General features: G+C 39.2%; 1 protein-coding gene across 7 annotated transcripts in view; it reads left to right on the top strand.

Annotated features, from left to right (window-relative positions):
- Positions 1-22,803, top strand: part of cep162 (centrosomal protein 162) — a 122,136-nt gene that overhangs the window by 86,641 nt on the left and 12,692 nt on the right. For all 7 annotated transcript variants that reach the window (XM_072553333.1, XM_072553314.1, XM_072553295.1 and 4 more), the window contains 3 exons: positions 8,610-8,837; positions 18,138-18,769; positions 19,936-20,077. In XM_072553333.1, coding sequence (XP_072409434.1) covers positions 8,610-8,837; positions 18,138-18,769; positions 19,936-20,077 — 1,002 coding nt within the window. The remainder of the gene's footprint in view (positions 1-8,609; positions 8,838-18,137; positions 18,770-19,935; positions 20,078-22,803) is intronic.

Below are 22,803 nucleotides of genomic sequence, written 5' to 3'. Positions count from 1 at the left end.
TTCCTGATGGACTGTAATATTCCTTTATTTTGTATGAAAGGGGTGTGATATATATAATGTATCCTGGAGTGTTAACTGAATTCTGTTTATGTTATATTGTAGGGATTTAAGACATAAGAGCTCTTGAATTTACAATAATCAAAGATTGATTTTAGCTTAGCAAAAAAAAACCAGCAGTTAAAGAAATAAAGGTTTTAGTTTGGGAAGATGTCCAGACCAGGAATATTTTTTTGAAACCATGCAGATTATAAAAACACTGAGGAGAAACTAAGCTCCTTGTCGCGTGAATGGTGAAGGAAAAAGGTGTCGCAGCTCATGGGGTCAGAACTGAGAAAAAACAGTTAAGTTATATATATATATTAGATTTGGTGGGGAAGGAACATTTCTCTGGAGTTTTGACTAACTGAGATGTAATGGTGTTGGGGAATAGAATGGATTTTATTTTGCCAGAAGTTTGGAAATATTTCTAGCTAGGGAATTTGAGTTGTTTTGTTTTGTTTTGTTTTCTTTGGTGTAATAAACTTATTCTGTAGTATTGTTAAAACCAAATCTGCAGTCCAGCGTGCTTATGTTTCAGTGAATGACCATCACACTAATTTAGATTATATTGTGTTTCATTTCTATCAAACTGTATTTAATTCTGGGATTTGTCCTGTCCAATAGTAACATTGGATGCAAATTGATCCTATTATAGATTACTGGTTCTATGCATGCTTCTTCTACTCTGATGTCTTCTCTCAATTTCTCCTACTGATCAATCTCTCCTACTCCATCATTTGCTCATCTCTCCCAAGTTTCTCCTTACTCGGTCCACATAAAACCTTGACTTTCCTTTTAATGTACTAACATCCCAACTAGCATCAATATCACTACTATCGTTACCTTCCCTCCAACCCTAACCAAGATCTCAGTGGTCAGTCTGAAACTCCAACTGAACATCCTAATCGAGTTTGATTGATTTCGAGCCAAGGTGACATTGTTGTACTGTGTCCAAAGTTATTGTACCACTCTGTACATTGTCTGATGTGTTATGTTCTTCATTCTTGCACTAATCAAACAAGATATCCCTCTTGGTCAGAGTAAAATCAATTTTCCTATTTCTCCTGAATGTTCCTTCTGATTGTACAAGATAAGATCTAGGTTAACTTGTTTCTTCGATGATTCTGGCTCTTAACTTACTGCCCAATATCCAGACTTTCTGCCCTAGTATTTAAGATCACTCCAGTTTTTCCCCAATCTATAGTTGTACCACCCCCATTTCAACAGTGACATTTCTCCATTTGTTTTACTTTTACTCTTTTGAGAGGTAATATTTGATCTGAGGTTGCATTTTTATAACTGATACATCCATTTTTAACCTCCTTACCATTAACAATTTAGCTTGCAAGTACCCATTGTCCGATGTCTGCACAGTTACAGAGCAACATAATTCCTATTCTGTATTCTTATGGATCAGTGACCTCTCTGCCTGTCCATTTGAATGAGGATGAAGCCAAGGACTTGCCACCTGGTTGATACCTGTCTGTTGGTGAACTTTTGAAATGCTTGCTCGCAAATTGGGGCTCATGGTTTGATATAATTGTTTTTCTGGAAATTACATATGAAGATTCGTTTCGATGCTCTGATCACCGATTCTGCAATGGTCTTTTCAGCTGTGTCCTGCGTATTGGGTATCTCCACATGTATTGTCTTTGAAGATATTGGTTCTTTACCTTTAAGGAAAGCTCTTCCACTCCTGATGTACTGTAACACTTTTATTTAAATTTGTATATTGCAGATTACAGTTGTATAGTATAATGTCTAAGATCTCTCTTAACATGCTGATTCTGGGATGTTGTCTTCTCTTAGTCCTACAGTTGTCAGAGTTGCATCATCATCAGTTACATCATTTGCATATAATGTTATATTACAATTTTACACAGTATGTTTCCTACTTGCAAGTAGTCAGGCTTCCCTGTTTTATGTAGGAAAGTTATTGTAGAAAGTTATACTGTTACTCGTTTTGATTGAGATCTTAAATTATTGGTGTGAATACCACTACTCAAATTTGTGTTTGTACGTTTTTGTGTAGGTAAAGTATGTTATTGTGGCCTAATTTGAAGATGCCGGTGTTGGACTGGAGTTAAAAATCACACAACACCAGGTTATAGTCCAATAGGTTTCCTTGGAAGCACTAGCTTTCAGAGCGCCACTCCTTCATCAGGTGATTTGTGCTTCCAGTTAAACCTGTTGGACTATAACCTGGTGTTATGTGATTTTTAACATTGTGGCCTAAGTTTGTCTCCTGTTGAATTACAAGTATATATGGGAAAATCTTTGAGACTAATCTGGCATTTTTACCTAGGGTCAGCAACTTATCATTTGGTGTTATGTCAATTATATTTCCTCTTGGCAGTTTAGTTTTCTTTCTAGTTTGAATGTAAGAGTCAGTATTATATAATATTTTATTTAAAGAAATTGCAGTATAGATTTTTGTCTTGGCTTCTTGAACAATCCATCTCACCCAGTAGGAGGCTTGGAGGAACATCTGATGGATGTAATCGTACTATATTCCTAATTCTGATTTCCCAACGATTCAAGTTAAGGGAAGTTGTATTAGGTGGGCTTAGTAACTTGCATGCATTTTCCTCAGCCAGTAATTTTATGTTTTCTTATCCACCTCTCCACCTAGACAATAAATATAAAAATCCACTCCTCCGGGACCTTGTGCAAAATATGTGCACATGTGAATTTCTCGACTTTGCAGATTTCTGACCACATTCAGGTGCAGCTACAAGTGTTTCACTTGGCAATTTATCAGTTAAGAGATAAAGGTCAGGTACACACTGTCTCTCTGTTAATTTATTTTTGGGGGAAAAAATCTATCCAGTTTATTAGTGGTCTGTGAGTAAAGGACTGAGTTATCTCTTTAAGGTTGCTGATTCACAAGGGAACTTGAGCCTGCTACATAAGTTCTTTCAGCTCAGGTCAGGATTCTCTAACAAGCTGTGATCTTTATTTGGCATCCACTCAAGTTTCACTCCAGAGATTTGAGCAGAAACTCTATGCTGATACTTCTTCAGTGCAGTATGATGGAAGAGCTGCACTCTGAGGTGCCAACTTTCATGTTCAGCATTAAAATGAAGCCTTGTCTACTCTCTAAAATGACCCTTGGCCCTATTTCAAAAGAAAAGCAAGTGACAGTTTTTCCCATTATCCTAGCCTATATCACTAAAATGGATTATCTGACCATTATCACTTTGCTGTTTGTGGCACCTTGTGTGCAGATTAGCTGCTTCATTTCCTATGTCTAAATGGTGTCTATATTTCAAAAGTACATGATGCGGAGGTGTTGAATTGGGGTGGACAAATTTAAAAATCACACATTAGGTTATAGTCCAACAGGTTTATTTGGGAGTACAAGCTTTTGGAGCTGTGCTCCATCGTCAGGCAGCTAGGACACAGAATTTATAGTAAAAGATCAAAGTGTCACACAACTGATGCGATGTATTGAACAAACCAAGATTGCTGTAAAGTCTTTATATTGGTGTGCAAGATGATTGAGGTTTGTTCAATATATCGCATCAGTTGGATGACCATTTGATCTTTTACTATAAATTCTGTGTCCTATGATCCTGCCCCATTAGCTACCTGGTGAAGGAGCAGTGCACCAAAAGTTTGTACTTTCAAATAAACATGTTGGACTATAACCTGGACCTGTTTGAATTTTAACTTCAAAAATACAGCATTGCTGTAAGGTACGTTGGGCTGTATTAAATTCATAAAAGAAAAGTATTTTCTTTTATAACTTGCCTAACATATATAATTTGGAACCTTCCTGTAGATCATTGTTTCACTTTTTGTCCAGCCTCATCAGCCAGCTCAGGACAAACCACTTTGTGAATAAAGTTAGTCAGATAATTCTTCCTGTAATGTAAGGATGTAGTAACGCTGTAATGTAAGGATGTAGTACTCCAGCATGCTGAAGTAAGAAGAATGAACAGCTAGAGGTTATACTTCGTATTGTTCCACTACGTGGATAGAAAGAAGAACGGTGTCCCTCAAGCAAATTTTTAGGGACCTTTGTAGCAGACCAGCAAGTTGGATCTCAGATGTAGTGCTCTTCAGATTGGTGCCTCTCGCTGATGTATATTAAAAAGGAGCATAGAGCAGATGAATATGTGGTTGGGGAGATGGTACAGCTGGTACATCCCCAAATAGTCACACTCTCCACCACTGAAAAACACTGGAGGAGCTCATCAAAGCTACTCCAGAAATTAATCAACTTGCGAACTCTACCATGTAGAAGGACAAGGACAGCAGGTTCATGGAAACATTACCATTTATAAGTTCCCCTTCAAGCTATGAACCATCCTGACTTTGCAGTCTATAACTGCCTCTTCATTATCACAGGGTCAAAATCATGGTCCTCCCTGCCAAACAGCACTATGGATGTCCACATACCCCATTGACTGTGGGAATTTAAGAACCATGTCAAGGCACTTCGGGATGGACAATAAATATTGGCCTAGCCAGAGATACTCATTCTGAGATTGAATATAAAGCTTGTTGACACAAATGCAAGTGATAATGGAAAATAACAAAGCAGCAAAAAAAAGCCCTTTGTTGATCATTGCATAATGATGATTCATAGATGATCAGCACACAAGGAGGCTAATTGGCCCTTCATGTCCTTGCCAGTCAGCAACTGTCTGATTAATCCCATTTTCCAGCATTTGGCCAATAGTCTTGATGACCATGGCAATGCTTGTGAATATTCAAATACTGCAAAGTGTTCCAAGGGTTTATGAGTTAACCACCCTTTCAGACAGTGAATTCCAGACTCCCACCACCCTCTGAATGGATTTATCTGTCTCTTTTTAGTCTTCTACTTTTTTGCTTAAATCCACCCCCCACCCCCCGGTTCTTGATCCCTCTACTAATAGGAAAATGTCTTCTTTTGCCTTTCAATCCTCTACACTTCTATCAGATGTCATCTCAACTTTCACTGCTCTAGGGAAAACTATCCCAGCCGATCCAATTATACCTCATGGCTTAGACCTTGCAGCTCAAGCAGCATCCTGATAAATATCCTCTGCACGCCCTCTAGTGCAATTACATTCTTCCAATAATGCAGTAACCAGAACTGCACGCAGTATTATGACCTACATAGCATAAAATCAAACATAATGGTTCTAGCATAACCTGCCGTATATCCTCATGTATAGATCTATCTCATGTAGAGGTAAACCCCTTATTTTGGCCAAAACAATCTTGTTATTTTCATATACTTCATGTATAAGTTGACCCTAGTTTTTCAAGGCTCTCTTCCTGACTATTAATGCAGCCTTAAAGCACACAATTTGCACATTTTTGATCCAAATGCAATACCTGTATCATCACGTTATGTGCACCAGCATATATTTGCGCAATGTGATTTTCAAATCATTAAATTGAATTTCTGGGTGTAAGTTTGCTTGCTGAGCTGATAGGTTCATTTTCAGACATTACATCACCATACTCGGTAGCATCATCAATGAGTTTCCAGTGAAGCACTGGTATTATGTCCTGTTTTCTACTTATGTGTTTAGATCTTGTTGGGTTTGTGACATCATTTCCAGTGATGTCATTTCCTATTATTTTTCTCAGAACGAGGTAGATGGGATCTCAATCGATGTGTTTGTTGATAGAGTTCCAGTTGGAATGCCATGCTTCTAGGAATTCTCGTGCATATTTCTGCTTGGCTTGTCCCAGTCAAAGTGATGTCCTTCTGCATTCATATGTAAGAATACTAGTGATAGTTTGTCTTGTCTTTTTGTGGCTAGTTGATATTCATGCATCCTGGTGACTAATTTTCTGCCTGTTTGTCCAATGTAGTGTTTGTTACAGTTCTTGCAAGGTATTTTGTAAATGACGTTCGTTTTGCTTGTTGTCTTTATAGGGTATTTTAAGTTCATTAGCTGCTGTTTTAGTGTGCTCCAACCAGAACAAACACATTGATTTAGATCCCATCTACCTCTCTCTGAGAAAAAGACCAGGTAATGCCATCACTACAGGAAATGACATCACCAACCAAGAAAATCTAAACTCATAAATAGCAAGCAGGACATAACACCAGTGCTTCACCAGAGACTCTCTGATGATATTACCTACAAAACGTCTGAGAACGAACATAACAGCTCCAGAACTTAAACCTGTGCTACAACTCTTCTCAAAACTCGTTAAATTAAATGTTGATAATACATACATATACTGTGTGTACATAAATAAATGTATATTTTATATATACATATGTAATATTTACATACATACATTTGACCTGTGCATGCAAATATCTACCTTCTGGCAGCCCTCAACCTTGTCTTCCTGCTGTTGTCTCAGTTTCTTAGAAGTAGGTGTTATGTACAGTTGTGCTCTGAACTTATGCAAAACTCCCCCAAAATTTTCTGACAAAATGGCATCACAGTATACAGCACATTTTAAATTAAAAGTTATTGAAGTTGCAGAGTAGTCCTGTGTTTCTGACAAACTTGTTTGAGATTGGAGGGAAAAAGCCGCACAGTTAAAGGCTATGCCAAAATAGAAGTATGCCAACTGAGGAAAGCTGAACAAGTGACCACAACTAAAGAAAAGATTGCTGACTGGGTAATTCAGTGTCATCAGAACAGAAGCATAGTGACTTGACGATGTATAAGAATATGTGCCAACAATGAAGCAAAAAAGATGAATTCAGTGATTTCAAAGCCAGTGCTTAGACAGAAAACCAAGATTGACCAAGATTGCCCAACATCTACCAGCAGAACTTAATGACAAGTTAATTGAGTTCCATGGCTTTGTAATCAGGATTCAGAAGAAAAACAGGCTCTTATGCATCGGCAATGTGGAAGAAACCCTAATGAACTTTGATATGCCAGGGAACAGAACTGTGGACAAGATTGGAGCAAAAACAGTTTTGGTTAAGACTATTGGCCATGAAACACATTGATTCACTGTGGTACTTGGTTGTATGGGAAATGGAACAAAGTTAAAGCCTATGGTTATTTTTAAGCAGAAAACTCTGCCCAAACAGAAATTTCCAAAAGGCATTGTTGCCCTCATCCATGAAAAAGGGTGGATGGATGAAGGTGGCTGCAAGACTTGGATTTGCATGTAACTTTTGTTTTAAGCATCAATCCCATAATATTTGTGATATATGGTGAAAAGAGTTTTTAGCTGTGAATATCAGTTTTTTGATGTAAACTGTTTATCTTCTATTATAAAGTTTCATGTGGTCCTTTTTTAATAAAGTACTTCCAGTCGTTTTGTTTTTGTTTTGTTTTTACTGCTCCTCTGTTTTTATTCATGAATTGTGTGTTGTACAAATACCCCCGGTAGATGGCCTAACCACCTGCTGGTATGTCTGTTAACTTTTGTATGTATGTGTACACCTACATGCACTTTGCAATACTGGTAACTGGAAAACGGGTACAACCGTACCGTTCTCACATAGCAGGCAGAATGGAGAGTTATTTTGTATATAATATTCAATAATGGCCATATTTCTTTCCTTTTGTTATTTATTATTTTGTATAGAGATATGGTTCTTGTTTGTCCATTTTTCACTTGTACTAAGCATGAATTTCATCCCCTCAAAAACAGTACCTCATGCATTAGTCAACCCGCTAATTTCAACTTGAAAAAACGATCTTCAAAGTTTGACCTATATGCAAGTATATATGGTATTTGCTGTTATATTCTGTGTCACACTTAATAAAGGCTGTGCCACAACCAGTATGGCACCTTAGCCACACCTCTATCTGCTCTGCTACTTTAAGAAATCTGTGGGTATGGGACACAATAAGGATTCTTCTGATTTTCCAGGGTCCTACTATTTATAGTTTAAACCTTTACCTTGTTCGTACTCCAAAGTGCATTGCCTCACATTTTTCCAGATTAATTTTAATTTGCTACTGTTTTGTCTATCTGAGTAGTCTGTTGATATCCTCATGCAGTTTATAGCTATCCTTCTCACTGTTTGCTACCTTACCAGGTTTTGTGTCATCCATGAATGTTTTGATCATATCCCTACATTTAAGTCCAAATCACAACACAAACAACAAGAGCACCAGTCCCAAGTGTTGCGTAATCTCATTGGAAATAGATTTCCTGTCACAGGGATCTCTCTGTACCATTGCCTGCTACCTGCCTCTCAATCAGTTCTGCATCCAGTGTGTCACTTTGTTTTGGTTCCAGTGTGCTACTTTGTCTTTGCTCCTGTGAGATCTTCCTTTATTCACCAGTCTGTCACAAGTGACCTTATCAAAAGCTTTGCTAAATTCCATAGGCTACATCAAATATGTTACCTTTTTTAACACTCCTAGTTATCTCCTCAAAAAATTAAATAAACTTCATCAAACATGACCTTCCTTGAAATACATGCTGAAGACGCTGGTTAATCTATGTCTCTCCCAGTGTAGATATATTGTGTCCCTCAGAATTCTTTCTAATAATTTCTCCATCACCAAGGTTAGACTGACTGGTCTGCAATTCATAGTCTATACCTTCTTTTCATTTTTGTTCATGGGACAACATTACGCTTGACTCATTGGGTAAGTATAAAACCAGCTAATACCTTATTTGCATTTTGACAGATTAAAGAAATGGAAGAAATAATTCGAAGGCGGTATCCAAATTCGTTGCCTGCTCTTATATATGCAGCTGCATCTGTACCTGAAGCAGATTCTGAAACAGAAGGCAGACTGCATTCAAGAGCATTTTTAGAGAAAAGAATAAAGAAACTAGAAGCTGACCTCGAAGGAAAAGATGAAGAAGCGAAGAAGAGCTTAAGAGTAATGGAACAACAATTCCAAAAAATAAAGGTATTTTTTTATTGTCACTTAATGCTAAACTCTTTAAAAATAAGTTCAATTTGAAAAGGATTTGGAACAAAGACCAGTACAGTAAAAGAACAGGACCTTCAACACACTAAGTCTGCATCAATGCATGATGCCTTTTTAAACTAAAACCTTTTGCCTCTACACAGTTTGTATTCCTCCTTACTCTGCCTATTCAAGTATCTATCAAGATGCCTGTTGTACGTTGCTATTGTATCTGTTTCTACAATCTCCTCTGGCTGTGCATTCAAGGCAGTTACCACCCTTTGTCTTTTAAAAAAAACTTGCCTCTCTCATCTCCTTTAAACTTTCTTCTTTTACCTTAACCAACGTTCCCTAGAAACTTATACTTCTATCCTGGGGAAAAAAGACTTGATTGTCCTTGCCTATAATAATTTTGTACACTCTCAATCAGCCTCCAATGTTCAAGTGAAAATAAACCATGTTTGTCCAAACTCTCCTCACAGCTAGCCCTCCAAACCAGGGGATATTAAGAGTAAGTTCTAGTTTGCAAACAAGATATTGTAAAATGCTAATCATTTTAAAGAGTTTTGTGATGTCTTCATTATCTCTACTATTGAAGGTGAGCAGAGGTAATGTTTCTGTCTTTTTGTTTGTCTGTTTGTGAAAAATATCTTAAAATCTACTGGATAACTTTATGCTAAATTTATGTGCAGAAAGTATCATAGCCAGGAATAACTGATTCATTTTTGACAATTTTCTGCATCAGAATTTTCTCACACTGGGAGACCGAATGAATTGATATCTTGTTTCAGATATTATAGGTTATCTTAGCCGGTAAGATAGAATTAGTCTCAGCTGTCAAAGTGTGAGCAGAGCTTTTGGATCAGGTTGTTGAATATGTATTAGTCTGAAATTTCTTCAGTGAGATGAGTGCTCTTCATGAAAGGTTTTTTTTTCCCAGATATGTTGTTACAGACTATCAATCAGAGAGGGAAAATCCTTAAGGCAGATCTGCAGAAGTATAATTATACTGACTTGAGTTAACATAGCTTGGTATTCTACTCTGTCCTCTCTTCATTTATAGATTCTTAAAATCTTTTGAATTTATGTACTGGTATGCATTTTGAATTTCTAATCATATTGTTCAGAAACTAAAACTGATGAGTTAACCTAAATTCCTTTCTAAGGCTTGCTTTATACATCAAATCTAATTTATTGGGTGTTTTGTTCATTTTTGTAGTCAATATTTGCACCTTGAGATTTTGAATTTTTGAGTTTTATTTGCTCCCTGAATCATCTTGCTTATCAAAATCATTGCCAAATATTTTACTCAATCATCTTTACTGATCTCCATAATTTAGATACAGCAGCAAATCACGCAGAACCCAAATCTGGGTTGTTTAATTTTAAAAATTTTATTTATTAATTTTGTGGGATGTGGGAGTCGCTGGCTGGCCAGAATTTTATTGCTCGTCCCTAGTCACCCTTAAGAAGGTCACGGTGAGCTACCTTCTTGAACCACTGCAGTCCATCTACTGTAGGTTGATCCACAGTGCCATTAGGGAAGGAATTCCAGGACTTTGACCCAGGGACAGTGAAGGAAGGCCGATATATTTCCGAGTCAGGATGATGAATGGCTTAGAGGGGAACTTGAAGGTGGTAGTGTTCCCTTATATCTGCTGCCCTTGTCTTTCTGAATAGAAGTAGTTGTGAGTTTGGGTAGGTGCTATCGGAGGATCGTTGGTGAATTTCTGCAGTGCTTCTGGATATTGTGCAGACCTTGTTGCATTTGGACATGTACTGCTTCAGTGTCTGAGGAGTCACGAAAGGTGCTGAACATTGTGTAATCGTTGGTGAACATACGCACTTCAGACTTAATGATGGAGGGAAGGTAATTGATGAAGCAGCTGAAGATAGTTGGGCAGAGGACACTACCCTGAGAAACTCAACTCTTTTGTCCATGTTTGAACTAAGGCTGTAATGAAGTCGGGAGCTGAGTGAACCGGCAGAACCCAAACTAGGTACTGCTGAGCAGGTGCTGCTTGATAGCACTGTTGATGACACCTTCCATCATTTTACTGATGTTGGGGTGGTAATTGGCCGAGTCAAACTTTCCTGCTTTTTATGTACAGGACATACGTGGCCAATTTTCCACACTGTCAAGTAGATACCAGTGCTGTAACTGTATTGAAACTGCTCGGTTAGTGGAGCAGCACGTTCTGGAACAACACTCTTCAGGACTATTGCCAGAATGTTGTCAGAGACCATTGCCTTTTCAGTATCCAGTGCCTCCAACCGTTTCTTGGTATCACCTGGAATGATTTGAATTGGCTGAAGACTGATTTCTGTAATGCTGGGGACCACTGGAGGAGGCTGAGATGGATCATCCACCTGACACTTCTGGCTGAAGATTGCTGCAAAGCTTCAGCCTTAACTTTTGCAGTGATGTGCTGGGTTCTTTCTTCATTGAGGATGGGGGTATTTGTGAAGCCGCCTTTTCCAGCAAGTTGTTTAATTATCCACCACCATTCACGACTAGATGTGGCAGGACTGCAGAGCTTAGATCTGATCTGTTGTTCGTGAGATGGCTTAGCTCTGTCTATCACTTGCAGATCATGTTGTTTGGTGCGCATGTAGTCCTGTTTGGTGGCTTCATCAAGTTGACACCTCATCTTCAGGTATGCCTGATGCTGCTCCTAGCATACCCTCCTGCACTTTCCATTGAACTAGGGTTAATCACCTGGCTTGATGGTAATAGAAGAGTAAGGGATTTTGCCAAGTCATGAGGTTACAGATTATGCTGGAGTTCTGTTCTGCTGCTGTTGATGGTACACTGTGCCTCATGGATGCCCAGTATTGAGTTGATAGATCTGTTTGAATTCTGTCCCATTTAGCATGGTGATGCTGCCATACAACATGATGGTGGTTATTCTTCACGTGAAGTGTGGATTTCATCTCCACAAAGACTGTGCAGTGGTCACTCTTACTGATACTGTCATGAACAGATGCATCTGCAGCTGGCAGATTGGTAAGGATGAAGTCAAATATGTTTCCCCTCTTGGTTCCCTCACCATCTGCTGCAGACCCAGACTAGCAGCTATGTCCTTGAGGACCCAACCAGCTCAATAAGTAGTACTGCTGCTGAGCCACTCTTGATGATGGACATTTGAAATCCCCCACCCAGAGTACATTTTGTGCTCTTACTATCCTCAGTGCTCCCTCTAAGTGTTGTTCAACGTGGAGCAGGACCAATTCATCAGCCAAGGGAGGACAGTATGTGGTAGTCAGTTGGAAGTTTCCTTGCCCATGTTTAACCTGAAGCCATGAATCCCGTGAGACTTCATGGGATCTGGAGTCAATATTGAGAACTCCCAGGGGCAACTCCCTTCTGACTGTATACCACAGTGCTGCTGGGTCTGCACTGCAGGTGAAATAGGACATATCTAGGTGGTGTCTGGGACATAGCCATACTCACAGAATCATACCTTGCAGACAATGTCAGGCTGTTGGTTGACTAGTCTGTGAAACAGCTCTCCCAATTTTGACACTAACCCCCAGATATTAGTGAGGAGGATTTTGTAGGGTCTTTTACAGTGCCTAGATTGATGTCAGATGAGCCATCCTGTTTCATTTCTTTGAGACTTTGTAGCAATTGGTACAACTGAATGGCTTGCTAGGCCATTTCAGGGTACAATTGAGAGTCAACTGCATTACTGTGGGTCTGGAGTCACATGTAGGCCAGACCAGGTGAGGGTTGCAGATTTCCTTCCCTGAAGGGCATTAGTGAACAAGGCAGATTTTTCTGGCAATTGACAATGATTTCATGATGTAAAAACAATGACTGCAGATGCTGGAAACCAGATTCTGGATTAGTGGTGCTGGAAGAGCACAGCAGTTCAGGCAGCATCCAAGTAGCTTCGAAATCGACGTTTCGGGCAAAAGCCCTTCATCAGGAATAAAGGCAGTGAGCCTGAAGCGTGGAGAGATAAGCTAGAGGAGGGTAGGGGTGGGGAGAAAGTGGTCATCGGTAGATTCTTAATTCCAGATTTTATTAAAAATTGAATTCAAATTCCACCATCTGTCATGGCAAAATTCAAACCTGGGTCCCCAGAACATGGTGTGGGTCTCTGGATTAATAGTCTGGTGATAATGCCCCTAAGTATTACCTTCCCAGTTGGTTAGAATTAAGAGGTCCAAACAACGATCAGTTTAAGATGACGCTCAACTCTGACAAACCACTTCCAGCAGCACTACTTCTGCCACTACAGCTCTGCCCTATTAGAATTCTGTCAGTATTCTGCTTGGCACTTTTTGCTTCTTTCTAACATTTATAATTTCTAGCCTGGCTTCTTGGATTTTTCAGTTTAATAGAAATATTTCATATGTAACAGTATTGAAGCTGCCGGGAAGTTCAGTTAAGCTATATAGGTAGAACAGTAATATCCTGAAAAAGAGTTGAAATTTGTCAGAATCTTCCTTTTCTAGATTAATTGTGGCCTTTCTACTTAATGGTATTATAAAAATACATTTTTGATCTCTGCCATTGATGAAAAATTAATGCTACTGCAGCTTCTTTGATTTGGGTTTGCTATCTGTTTTAAATATGTATTGAATTATCTTGCCTCAAGACTTGCAGATCTTCTTCATGCCTGCTGATAGTTTGTACTCTAAAACATGCTTTCTGGTTTCTTTCATAACCATAAGAGATGGTGTGACAATGATGATTTCGTTATTTACCCAACCTGTTTTTTGATATATGTTTCTTTTTCTTAGAGAAATCTTTTAATTTAAGTATTCAATATTGAAGCTTTAAAAGCACTCCACTTTCTCTGGAATTTTTGTTTTCACATTTTTTAGTTGTACTTCATTCCTTTGAACATTGAATCAGCATTTTGCATTTTTTCTTGTTACATTTTGTTTAATGATAGGTCACTTGTTCTGCATACATATTATAATTTAGCCCTAATAAAATGTGTTGTATCATCTTCATTTAATGTGACTTTGTGACCTGTCCTATCCTCCACACTTCCTTGCCTTCACCATTGCGCTGCCTCCATATTGATTATCAAATATTTTGAAACTTTTTACTCTCCTTGGAATGTCTTGCTTTCACATCCAGTTTGATGCTAAATGTAATGACATGTCATTGATGTCACAAAGATGGTAGTGCTGTTGTAACATCCCTCAACTGCATATCTGTGCCACCTGCAGGCTGACTCTGGTGCTTGAAGATATAATCTAAGTAAATTGTGTGAAGGTGCTTTTAGTATTCTTTGTGAATTGCACTTTATTGTTATTTCTAGTACTTTATTTTTGACTATACAATTCTGATTACTGAGGCATGCATCTGGTTGCTCTATTTGGTGAGCAAAGCTGGACACACGTGGAAGCAGGCAGAGGATTGGATCGTGTGCTGTGTGTGTCTGCCAGTGCTGGTTAACAGCTGCAATGGAGTGGATAATAGAGTAGGAGAAGCACAACAGCACAGATACATGTTGAAGATGGTGGGATTGATAGAAGGGGTAGGAATGGTAGGATGGCACGGGCCTGGTGATGATGGAATAGTTGAATGCGGCAAAATTGTTAAAAATCATTCAAAAGTGTTTTATGTGCTTAAAGGGAAATTTTACTAGATTTGAATGAAGATGTTTTACAAAAACTGTCAGGTAAAGTAAAAAATACGTCCATGTTGATTCTGTAAACCAAGATGGTAACAGTCTATATCCTCCAAAATGTCAACACAGTCTACCTCCAATCAGCATACTGATGCATAAATTTAGACTCGTGAAAGCATCAGTAATAATGTCACGATGAAACTTGAATCAGAGTAAAACTGCTAGTTAGGAAACCTTTTCATTTTAAATGCTGAAAACATAAGAGGTAGTTTTCAAGGAAGTAGGATGACTTATGTAAAACTCATCAAAAGTTAACTTTTTGGTTTCAGCTTAGTAGAAAGCCATTTCCAATGACAGTTGCAATCTGATAATCATCAGTAAGTCACAAAAACAGACACTTGATAAAATTTATAGTTCCATTCATTCTCTCACACATGCACAGCTTTATTGTAGGTGTTTCCAGAGTGAGAAGTTTTGATTCAGTTCCTTTGGTGAAAAATAATTGGAAATTGTGTATTTAAGAGAATATTGTTGAGATATGTACTTATTTGATCACAGATGTTCTCGGACTTTTGCTAGTTTTTGAATAACAGATTTTTAAAATGCAATAATGCTGAAGATAACTATTTTGAAGGTTTGTCTTCTTTATGTATTTGAATACCAAAAGAACTTCTGCATGGTGTACTATCGAAGATTGTTCACAGTTCAATTTGTTGCAGTGGGTCTATTTAGAGAAAAGTATACCATGAGTGATTAATTGTGACTATGCTTCTTTTGTATTTAAATCTTAATTGTGACTATGCTCCTTTTGTATTTAAATCTTATTTAATCATTTCTTTTCTTTGATTTTGTATGGCTTGTTCATTTTGATACTTGGTGCTTTAGTTAAGTTTTGCGTGTCCAATTTTAGGCAATGTCTCAGGCTTGACTGGATTATTTCCAGCTTTATCTTCCTGTTCAACCCAAGCTATGCTTCTGATTCATGCTTTGTTTCGCACAAAGTCTACACACATGTAGTTTTGCCTGACTGGGACTGAAGCTTTCATTGTGCCTTTTTCAGATTTAGTTTCAAATTTTTTCAGTCTACTCTGCAAACTCTGTTGATTATTAGTATGCAAGGGTCAATCTTGCAGCTCTTGTATTTGTGCCAGAAATTAAAATTGGAGGGCAGAATCTTAAACATTTGATTCACTCAATTTTGTTGGATGACACAGAAAGTTTCTGTCTGTAAGCCTTAGCAAGATTCCTTGCCATATCATCCCAAACTTACCTTATTAACTATTGACCCTGTCCCTATTCTTTCACTGTTGTCCAATATTATCCCAATTCAACAACTCGCTATACCCAAAACAATGCACCTCTGCTGGGATATCCTAAAACAGAACATCAACCCTGACACTGGCATTATATTTAAAAGGAGAAATTCAGGACTGCAGATGCTGGAGATCAGAGTTGAGAGTGTGGTACTAGAAAATCAGGCAGGCAGCATCCGAGGAGCAGAAAAATCGATGTTTTGGGCATAAGCCTTCATCAGGAGTCAATTCTATTTAAAAGGCTGTTTGTACTCGGACAGCACTGTCAGTCTGGAACTGCCCTACATAAGAACTGATACTTGCCAGAAACTTAGCACAGAATGAGTCATTGATACCATACTTTGTGGACAAGGACTTGGAGGTCCTTGTGGACAAGAGGGTGCAGAGAGGAACTGTCCTCTTCCCTCTGGACCAATAGAGGCCACAATACCAGACCCTGCCAACACAGGCTGAGGTTGCCACCCAGGTCATCACTGTCTCTGCTGTCTGGTGGAATGCACAACAGTGAAGGATGAAGGACAGTGACCTCCTCCACTCCAGCAGTATGAGAGCTAACACTCAATCTATGTCTGCTACTATATACACTTCCCATCAAGACTTGTGTTCTGCCACTCTCACATTTGAATGCAACATCTTCTCTCACTGCTCTCACCCACACCATACATGCTGCCACCACCGATGTTGCATGGCCTCTGCACTGTTCGCTCACTTGAGACATGTCACTACATTTTTTCCCCCATCCACATCAGCTGTGCCATCAGCTTTCAACTCACTCAATCCTTCTGTCTCCCTTTCTCCCTCATCCACTCACTCACTTACTCACTCATTTCAGGAGAAAACAGCCCACAATGGGACTAAAGAGCTGAATGGGTGGTGGGCTGCCTAACATTTGGCTCCTTACCCCTTACAAGAAAAGAAGCCATACCTGAACAACCCCAGTTGACTGACTGTCGAAGCCCCTGGACTGGTATTGGTGGCTGTAGTTGACTTAGTGCACGCGGAGCCCCAACTGAAGGCAGTCTTGCTTGACATGAGTGAGGATTGCTGACAACCATGATTAGCTTCATTACTTTCTGGTATATATTAAATGCCAAGATATGACTAATGTACTGTAAGCCTAGTGGTTTCAGCTGAGAGAACAAGGCAGATATGGTAGGAATCTTGTAACTCACTAGTTAGGCACAAAGTAAGGGAGCATGAAGAGAGCAACAAGACAGCCCTGAGAGGCAGCCTGGTCCAATGAGCTTGGATGCCTTTCCCTGAGTGCACAGTCTTTGCAGCAGTGAGTTCAGTGCTGGTTCACAGCAAAGTGCCACATTGAAGTGCCAAAGTGAACTGTAAGGGTATTACAGATGTGCCGTGCAACCTAAGAGGGTGGCAGGTGTCAGATGCCAGCATCCTTGGACATGGGGTTCATACACCTGATGCCATGGGGCATGCCTGAGACATAGTGGCCAGGTGTCCAAGATGGCAATTCAGAGGAGCAAGGGATGACCTCAGCCTTGCATATTAACAATCATCAATGTCAAATTTGCTTGCGACACATACTATGAGCAGTGTTCCTTTCGATTTCCTTTTCCACTATCGGGCCTCCAAGGTCTGTGCATGCCAGCAACTTTTTGAATTGGAAATGAATTCCACAATTGGCATACCAGTTGTATTGCGTGGAACTCTGGAGTGGCTACACTGGTGAGATTCAATATTAAAGAGGATGTCAATAAGCAATGATCCCTGCTAATAGGCATCTCACCACTGCCCAGCAAGATCCTCATCTCAATACCCAAAACCTATTTCAAAAATGCAACTAACTACTCCCAACATTGAAATAGGCCTTGTTGGACTTCTCATGTGTTTCTCCCAGATTACTCACCATAGCCCGCATGGTTATCCCATATATAAGATTCTACTCTGTCTTTCATGCGTATTTTATTAGAGGAAGTGATGCATTCGTGCAGAGGACAAAGTGAAGGTTGTAAGCGATCTTATTGGGTTATTAAGATTTGTCATGAATTGATTATTCTGATCTTTCCTCGTTCTTCTTGCAATGGTCTCACTTTTATATCATCTGAAGAAATAATGTGTTTTTTGTATAATGTAAGCTCGTGTAGACTAACATCAGTTCAGCATTACAGAGAGGGAGTCTTATAATAGCCAATGTTCTTTCGCATTCAGTAAAGGTAAACAGAGGGATTAAAATAGTTGCTGTCTCAAAGTTATATCTATGGTATCGGGGATTATCTCTTTGTAAACTGGCCCCAGTGATTTGATCCATTCTATCATGATGGCTTGATTGAAAAGGTTGTGTAGGGTAATTCCCCACAAATGGAGGTGTGAACCAAAAATACATTATGAATAAAAATGTTTAATAAGCTGTTATTTTGTATATTTTCTAGATTCAGTACGAACAGAGAGTCTCAGACCTTGAGCAGCGTTTAGTCGACAAGCTAATCCATGAGAGAGAAAATTTAGATGACTCTGATCCAAAAATGAAGATACTGGAAGAGGAAATTTTCAAATTAAAAGAAGCCCACAAGTCCAAGGAAAATAGACTCCGAAGTGACATTGAAAAACTGAAAAATCAACTTTACCAGACAGAGTTAAAATTAATGGAGAGAGAAGAAAGTTCTCTGAGAATGGCTGACCAGCATAAGCAACATTCATATCAGCACGCTAAGATAGAGAAACTCAATTTAGAACTAGCCACTAAAAACCGAGAGATACAAGAGCTTTCAAAGACTTTGGAACATCTACAAAGAGAGAGGAGGGTGCTCCTTAATAACAAATCACAGGCAGAGAAATACACACAACAGAAGTTAATCAAGAAATCCAAAAAAGACAATGAGTGCACAGACTCTTTCCCAGCAACTTTAGATGAAAAGATTTACCAGCCAAATGACTTTTCTGGTTCTCACATCTCCGAGGTTCTGAAAGAAAATGATATACTGAAGAGCAACATCGAAAGACTATCTTTGGAAGTAGAACAGCAAAGAGCACAGTTAGCCCAATTTGAAAATGAAGCAAGGAGGTAAAGATGGGATTTAATCATTTGTACATTTGTTTCCTTGACACTCTCATTTGAATAGATTGTGCTTAGTCAGTAAAACAAACTGCAAATTATGCATTTTAGGATGATCTAAGATGATGCCTCCAGCCTTCCTGTTGAAACTACCTGAAAACTTAGTTGCTATCACATATCTCAGGTCTGTGCCATGTGAGCTGCCTGTTGCTCTCCTGTAATGTCTTGGCAACCCATGGCTCACTATTCAGGTGTACGTGAATTTCTAGCCTGTAGTATCTTTATCACGCCCTTTTAAAAAAAAGACTATCAAAGAACTTCTTCATTCTTATTCATCCATATAAAAATTGGACATCATTTACTAAGCTAACAGTTATTTCCCATTCATTCAGATACAGTTAATGATTTTGACAAGCAGTGGCAATCGTGGACAAAATGACAACGGTTTTGCACAGCAATTATCCAACAGCCACCTTGTATTTGATAGAGTGGCTGAGGTTATCACTGAATAATAGAATATCAGATTATTGCATATACCATTTTTCAGTATTCAGTTCTTTAATGTCCACTGGAACTACTGAAATAGATTTGCTGGATTTCCATTTAATATCTCACAATTCTTTTCAACAAAGAATCAAACGTCCCTTGGTGCTTCACTAAGTGTCAACCCAGGTATGTAATAGTAGTCACCATTATCCCAGAGAACCATAGGACCGCTCTGTCATTGGAGAGAGAGAGAGAGAGAGGCTGGTGGTGAGTTTAACCTGAACATCACCAAACCTCAGGTGCAGTTGAGAAAGCAGGGCTTTCATAGTGATCTCAGCTGGTGTGGAAATTAAACTACTGTTGTTCTCACCACTCTGCGTTGCAAACCAGACTCTTGCCAAGGTGTATACTCAACTCCTAAAGAGCAGCCTTGCACCCACAACCCTAAGTCAGGAGAGTGCTGCCAATAAAGTCAAATTGGCAGACTTTGAAAATTAGCCTTAAATATGTTCAACACAGGAACAGATGTTAATGGAAAAGTTTGGGTCTGGCAGCATCTGTGAAGAGAAATCAAAGTTAACGTTTCAGGTCCGGTGACCCTTCCTCAGACTGCAGTTTAATTCTTGCTCATTGTTTTCTAATAGTTCACATAAAGTAGAACATTTTTAATGATTTTCTCCATTCTGCAGAGCACAAGGAGGTATTGCTGAGCATGTTGCAGCACTAAAAGCAGCCCATCAACAAGAATTAGAACAGATATTGACTCAGCATGCACTGGAACACTCCTCTTCAAAAGTGGCTGAATTGACAAACAAAATCTCTGCCCAAGAGGTATTAACTTACAATGTCGCACTCCTTTTTTTGTATCAGCATTCTAGAGTTTGCCAGGTGTATGTTATGGATTTTAAGTTTCATTAACCACGTCAAATTTTAAAATTAAGTAATTTTTTTTCTGTCTTGTTTATTATTGGATTTTGTCTTTCAGAGGGGAATCATGAAGTGGGCAATTGGGCTTTGCATTATAAAGTTATTAAAGGAATTTTATTGGGTCTATTGTTATGATACAGCACAGTAGATGGTAAATGGAATGTGGATGGAGAATTGCAAGATCAAAGGACAAACTGCATTAGTGGATTGGGATAGCAAGGATTCGTGGTTTCCAGGACTTTGATCATCACTGACATTTCAGCTAGGAGAAAGTGAGGACTGCAGATGCTGGAGACCAGAGTTGAAAAATGTGGTGCTGGAAAAACACAGCAGGCCAGGCAGCATCCAAGGAGCAGGAAAATCGACGTTTCAGGCATAAGCCCTTCTTCAGGAATGAAGCTGGTGTGCCAAGCGGGCTGAGATAAAGGGTACCCCTGCCCTTTATCTCAGCCCGCTTGGCACACCAGCTTCATTCCTGAAGAAGGGCTTATGCCTGAAACGTCGATTTTCCTGCTCCTCGGATGCTGCCTGGCCTGCTGTGTTTTTCCAGCACCACATTTTTCAACACTGATATTTCAGCGTTTGATGCTCCTTCCTAAATTCCCCTGAAAGGTGTTGATGAGCCACATTCTTGAAATGATACAGTCCATCTGTTGGACAATACAATTATCTCTTTGATCTGAGCTAAACTATCCTGAACCTTTAAAATTTCCATTTTAAGGGATTGAGGCGTATACTTCACAGATCCTCCACAGACATTCCTTGTTATCCAGGCATGACAGTCCTCTTGAGAACATGAGGAGTTAAGACTATTCCATCCATAAGGGCTGGGTGCACTATTGAAACAACTCACACAAAACAACTTTGTAGAACCTTGTGGATTTTGCATTAATGGTACACTTAGAAGGTCGATTCTTTGGGTATCAATCCAGGTATGTAGTAATAGTCACCGTAGTCACAGAGAACTATAGGATTGCTCTGTCATTAAAGACAGCTGGTGATGAGTTTAACCTGAGTGTCACTATGTCTAAGGCGAGATTGAGAAAGCAGGACTTTCATGGTGTTCTCAGTTAATGTGGGAATTAAGCCCATGCTGTTGTTACCACTGTGCATCACAAACTCAGACTCTGCCCAAGGTGTATACTCAAGTTCCAATGTAGAAGTGCCAGTGTTGGGCAAGGTCAAAAATCACGCAACACCAGATTGTAGTGCAACCGGTTTATTTGAAAACACTAGGTATTGTTTTCAAATAAACCTGTTGGAGGAGAGAAAGAAACCCACACTGCTAAATGACACGGCAGTGAACCTGTGCAGATACTGCCTTTACTGTTAAATTTATGTATCGCTGCACATCGGAGTGCATCTGGGAAAATTTTAAAAAAGGTGAAATTCACAACTGATCTCGGAGGAACCTATTTGGGCGGCGTCACAGCACAGAAACACATACGTGGATTTTAAGTGCAGCCTTAGACTAAGTCTGCAGTGATGAGTACAGTGGGTTCTTTCTTGATTATATGTTTTATTGAGCTAGATCTCTTGAATAAACTTAAAATGTAAGCCATTAATTTAATCTGGGAAGTGTTTTGTAGAGGAATAAGACAGTGCTATTTTCTGGGTCTGTAGATTGAAAGAAGCAAAAATGGCCTAAAGTGATATGCGCTTCTTATCAGACGTGGGAGTTTAGGGAGAATTTATGGGTTACTGAGAATTATATTTGCAATAATTCTATCAAATCAAATGGATCGGTTGGAGAGGCAGTTTGAGGCAATGAGGAATTTACAAGAACAAGGGGATGTGATGGATGACAGTTATAGGAAGGGGGAAAGTCTCAGATTCAATCACATAGGTGGGTTAACTCCAGGAAAGGTAAGAGAGGTAGGCAGGTGGTGCAGAAGTCTTCTGTGACTATCCCCATTTCAAACAAGTATGCTGTTTTGGAAAATGGACGGGATGATGGATTCTCAAGGGAATGTTGCATGAATTGCCACCTTCCTGGTATTGGGACTGGCTCTAATGTAATGAGAGGTACGTTGGAACATGGGACTGGGATATCATAGCAATTACAGAAACATGGCTCAGGAATGGGTAGGACTGGCAGCTTAATATTCCAGGATACAAATGCTACAGGAAGGACAGAAAGGGAGGCAAGAGAGGAGGGGGAGTGGTGTTTTTGATAAGGGATAGCATTACAGCTGTACTTTGGGAGAATATTCCCAGAAATACAATCAGGGAAGTTATTTGGGTGGAACTGAGAAATAAGAAAGGGATGATCACTTTATTGGTATTGTATTACTGATAGACCCCCTAATAGTCAGAGGGAAATTGAGAAACAAATTTGTAAGGAGATCTCAGTTATCTCTAAGAACAATACAGTGGAAAGGGATTTTAATTTGCCAAACATAGACTGGGATTGCCATAGTGTTAAGAGTTTAGATGGAGAGCAATTTGTTAATTGTATACAAGACAATTTTCTGATTCTGTATGTGGATGTACCTACTAGAGAAGGTGCGAAACATGACCTACTCTTGGGAAATAAGGCAGGGCAGGTGACTGAGGTGTCAGTGTGGGAGCACTTTCGGGCCAGCGACCATAATTCTATTAGTTTTAAAATAGTGATGGAAAAGGATAGA

The sequence above is a fragment of the Chiloscyllium punctatum genome, chromosome 3 (genome assembly GCF_047496795.1).
Source record: "Chiloscyllium punctatum isolate Juve2018m chromosome 3, sChiPun1.3, whole genome shotgun sequence".
NCBI lineage: Eukaryota > Metazoa > Chordata > Chondrichthyes > Orectolobiformes > Hemiscylliidae > Chiloscyllium > Chiloscyllium punctatum.
The sequence above is the reverse complement of the archived record's forward strand: the minus strand, read 5'-3'. Positions and strand labels throughout refer to the sequence as shown.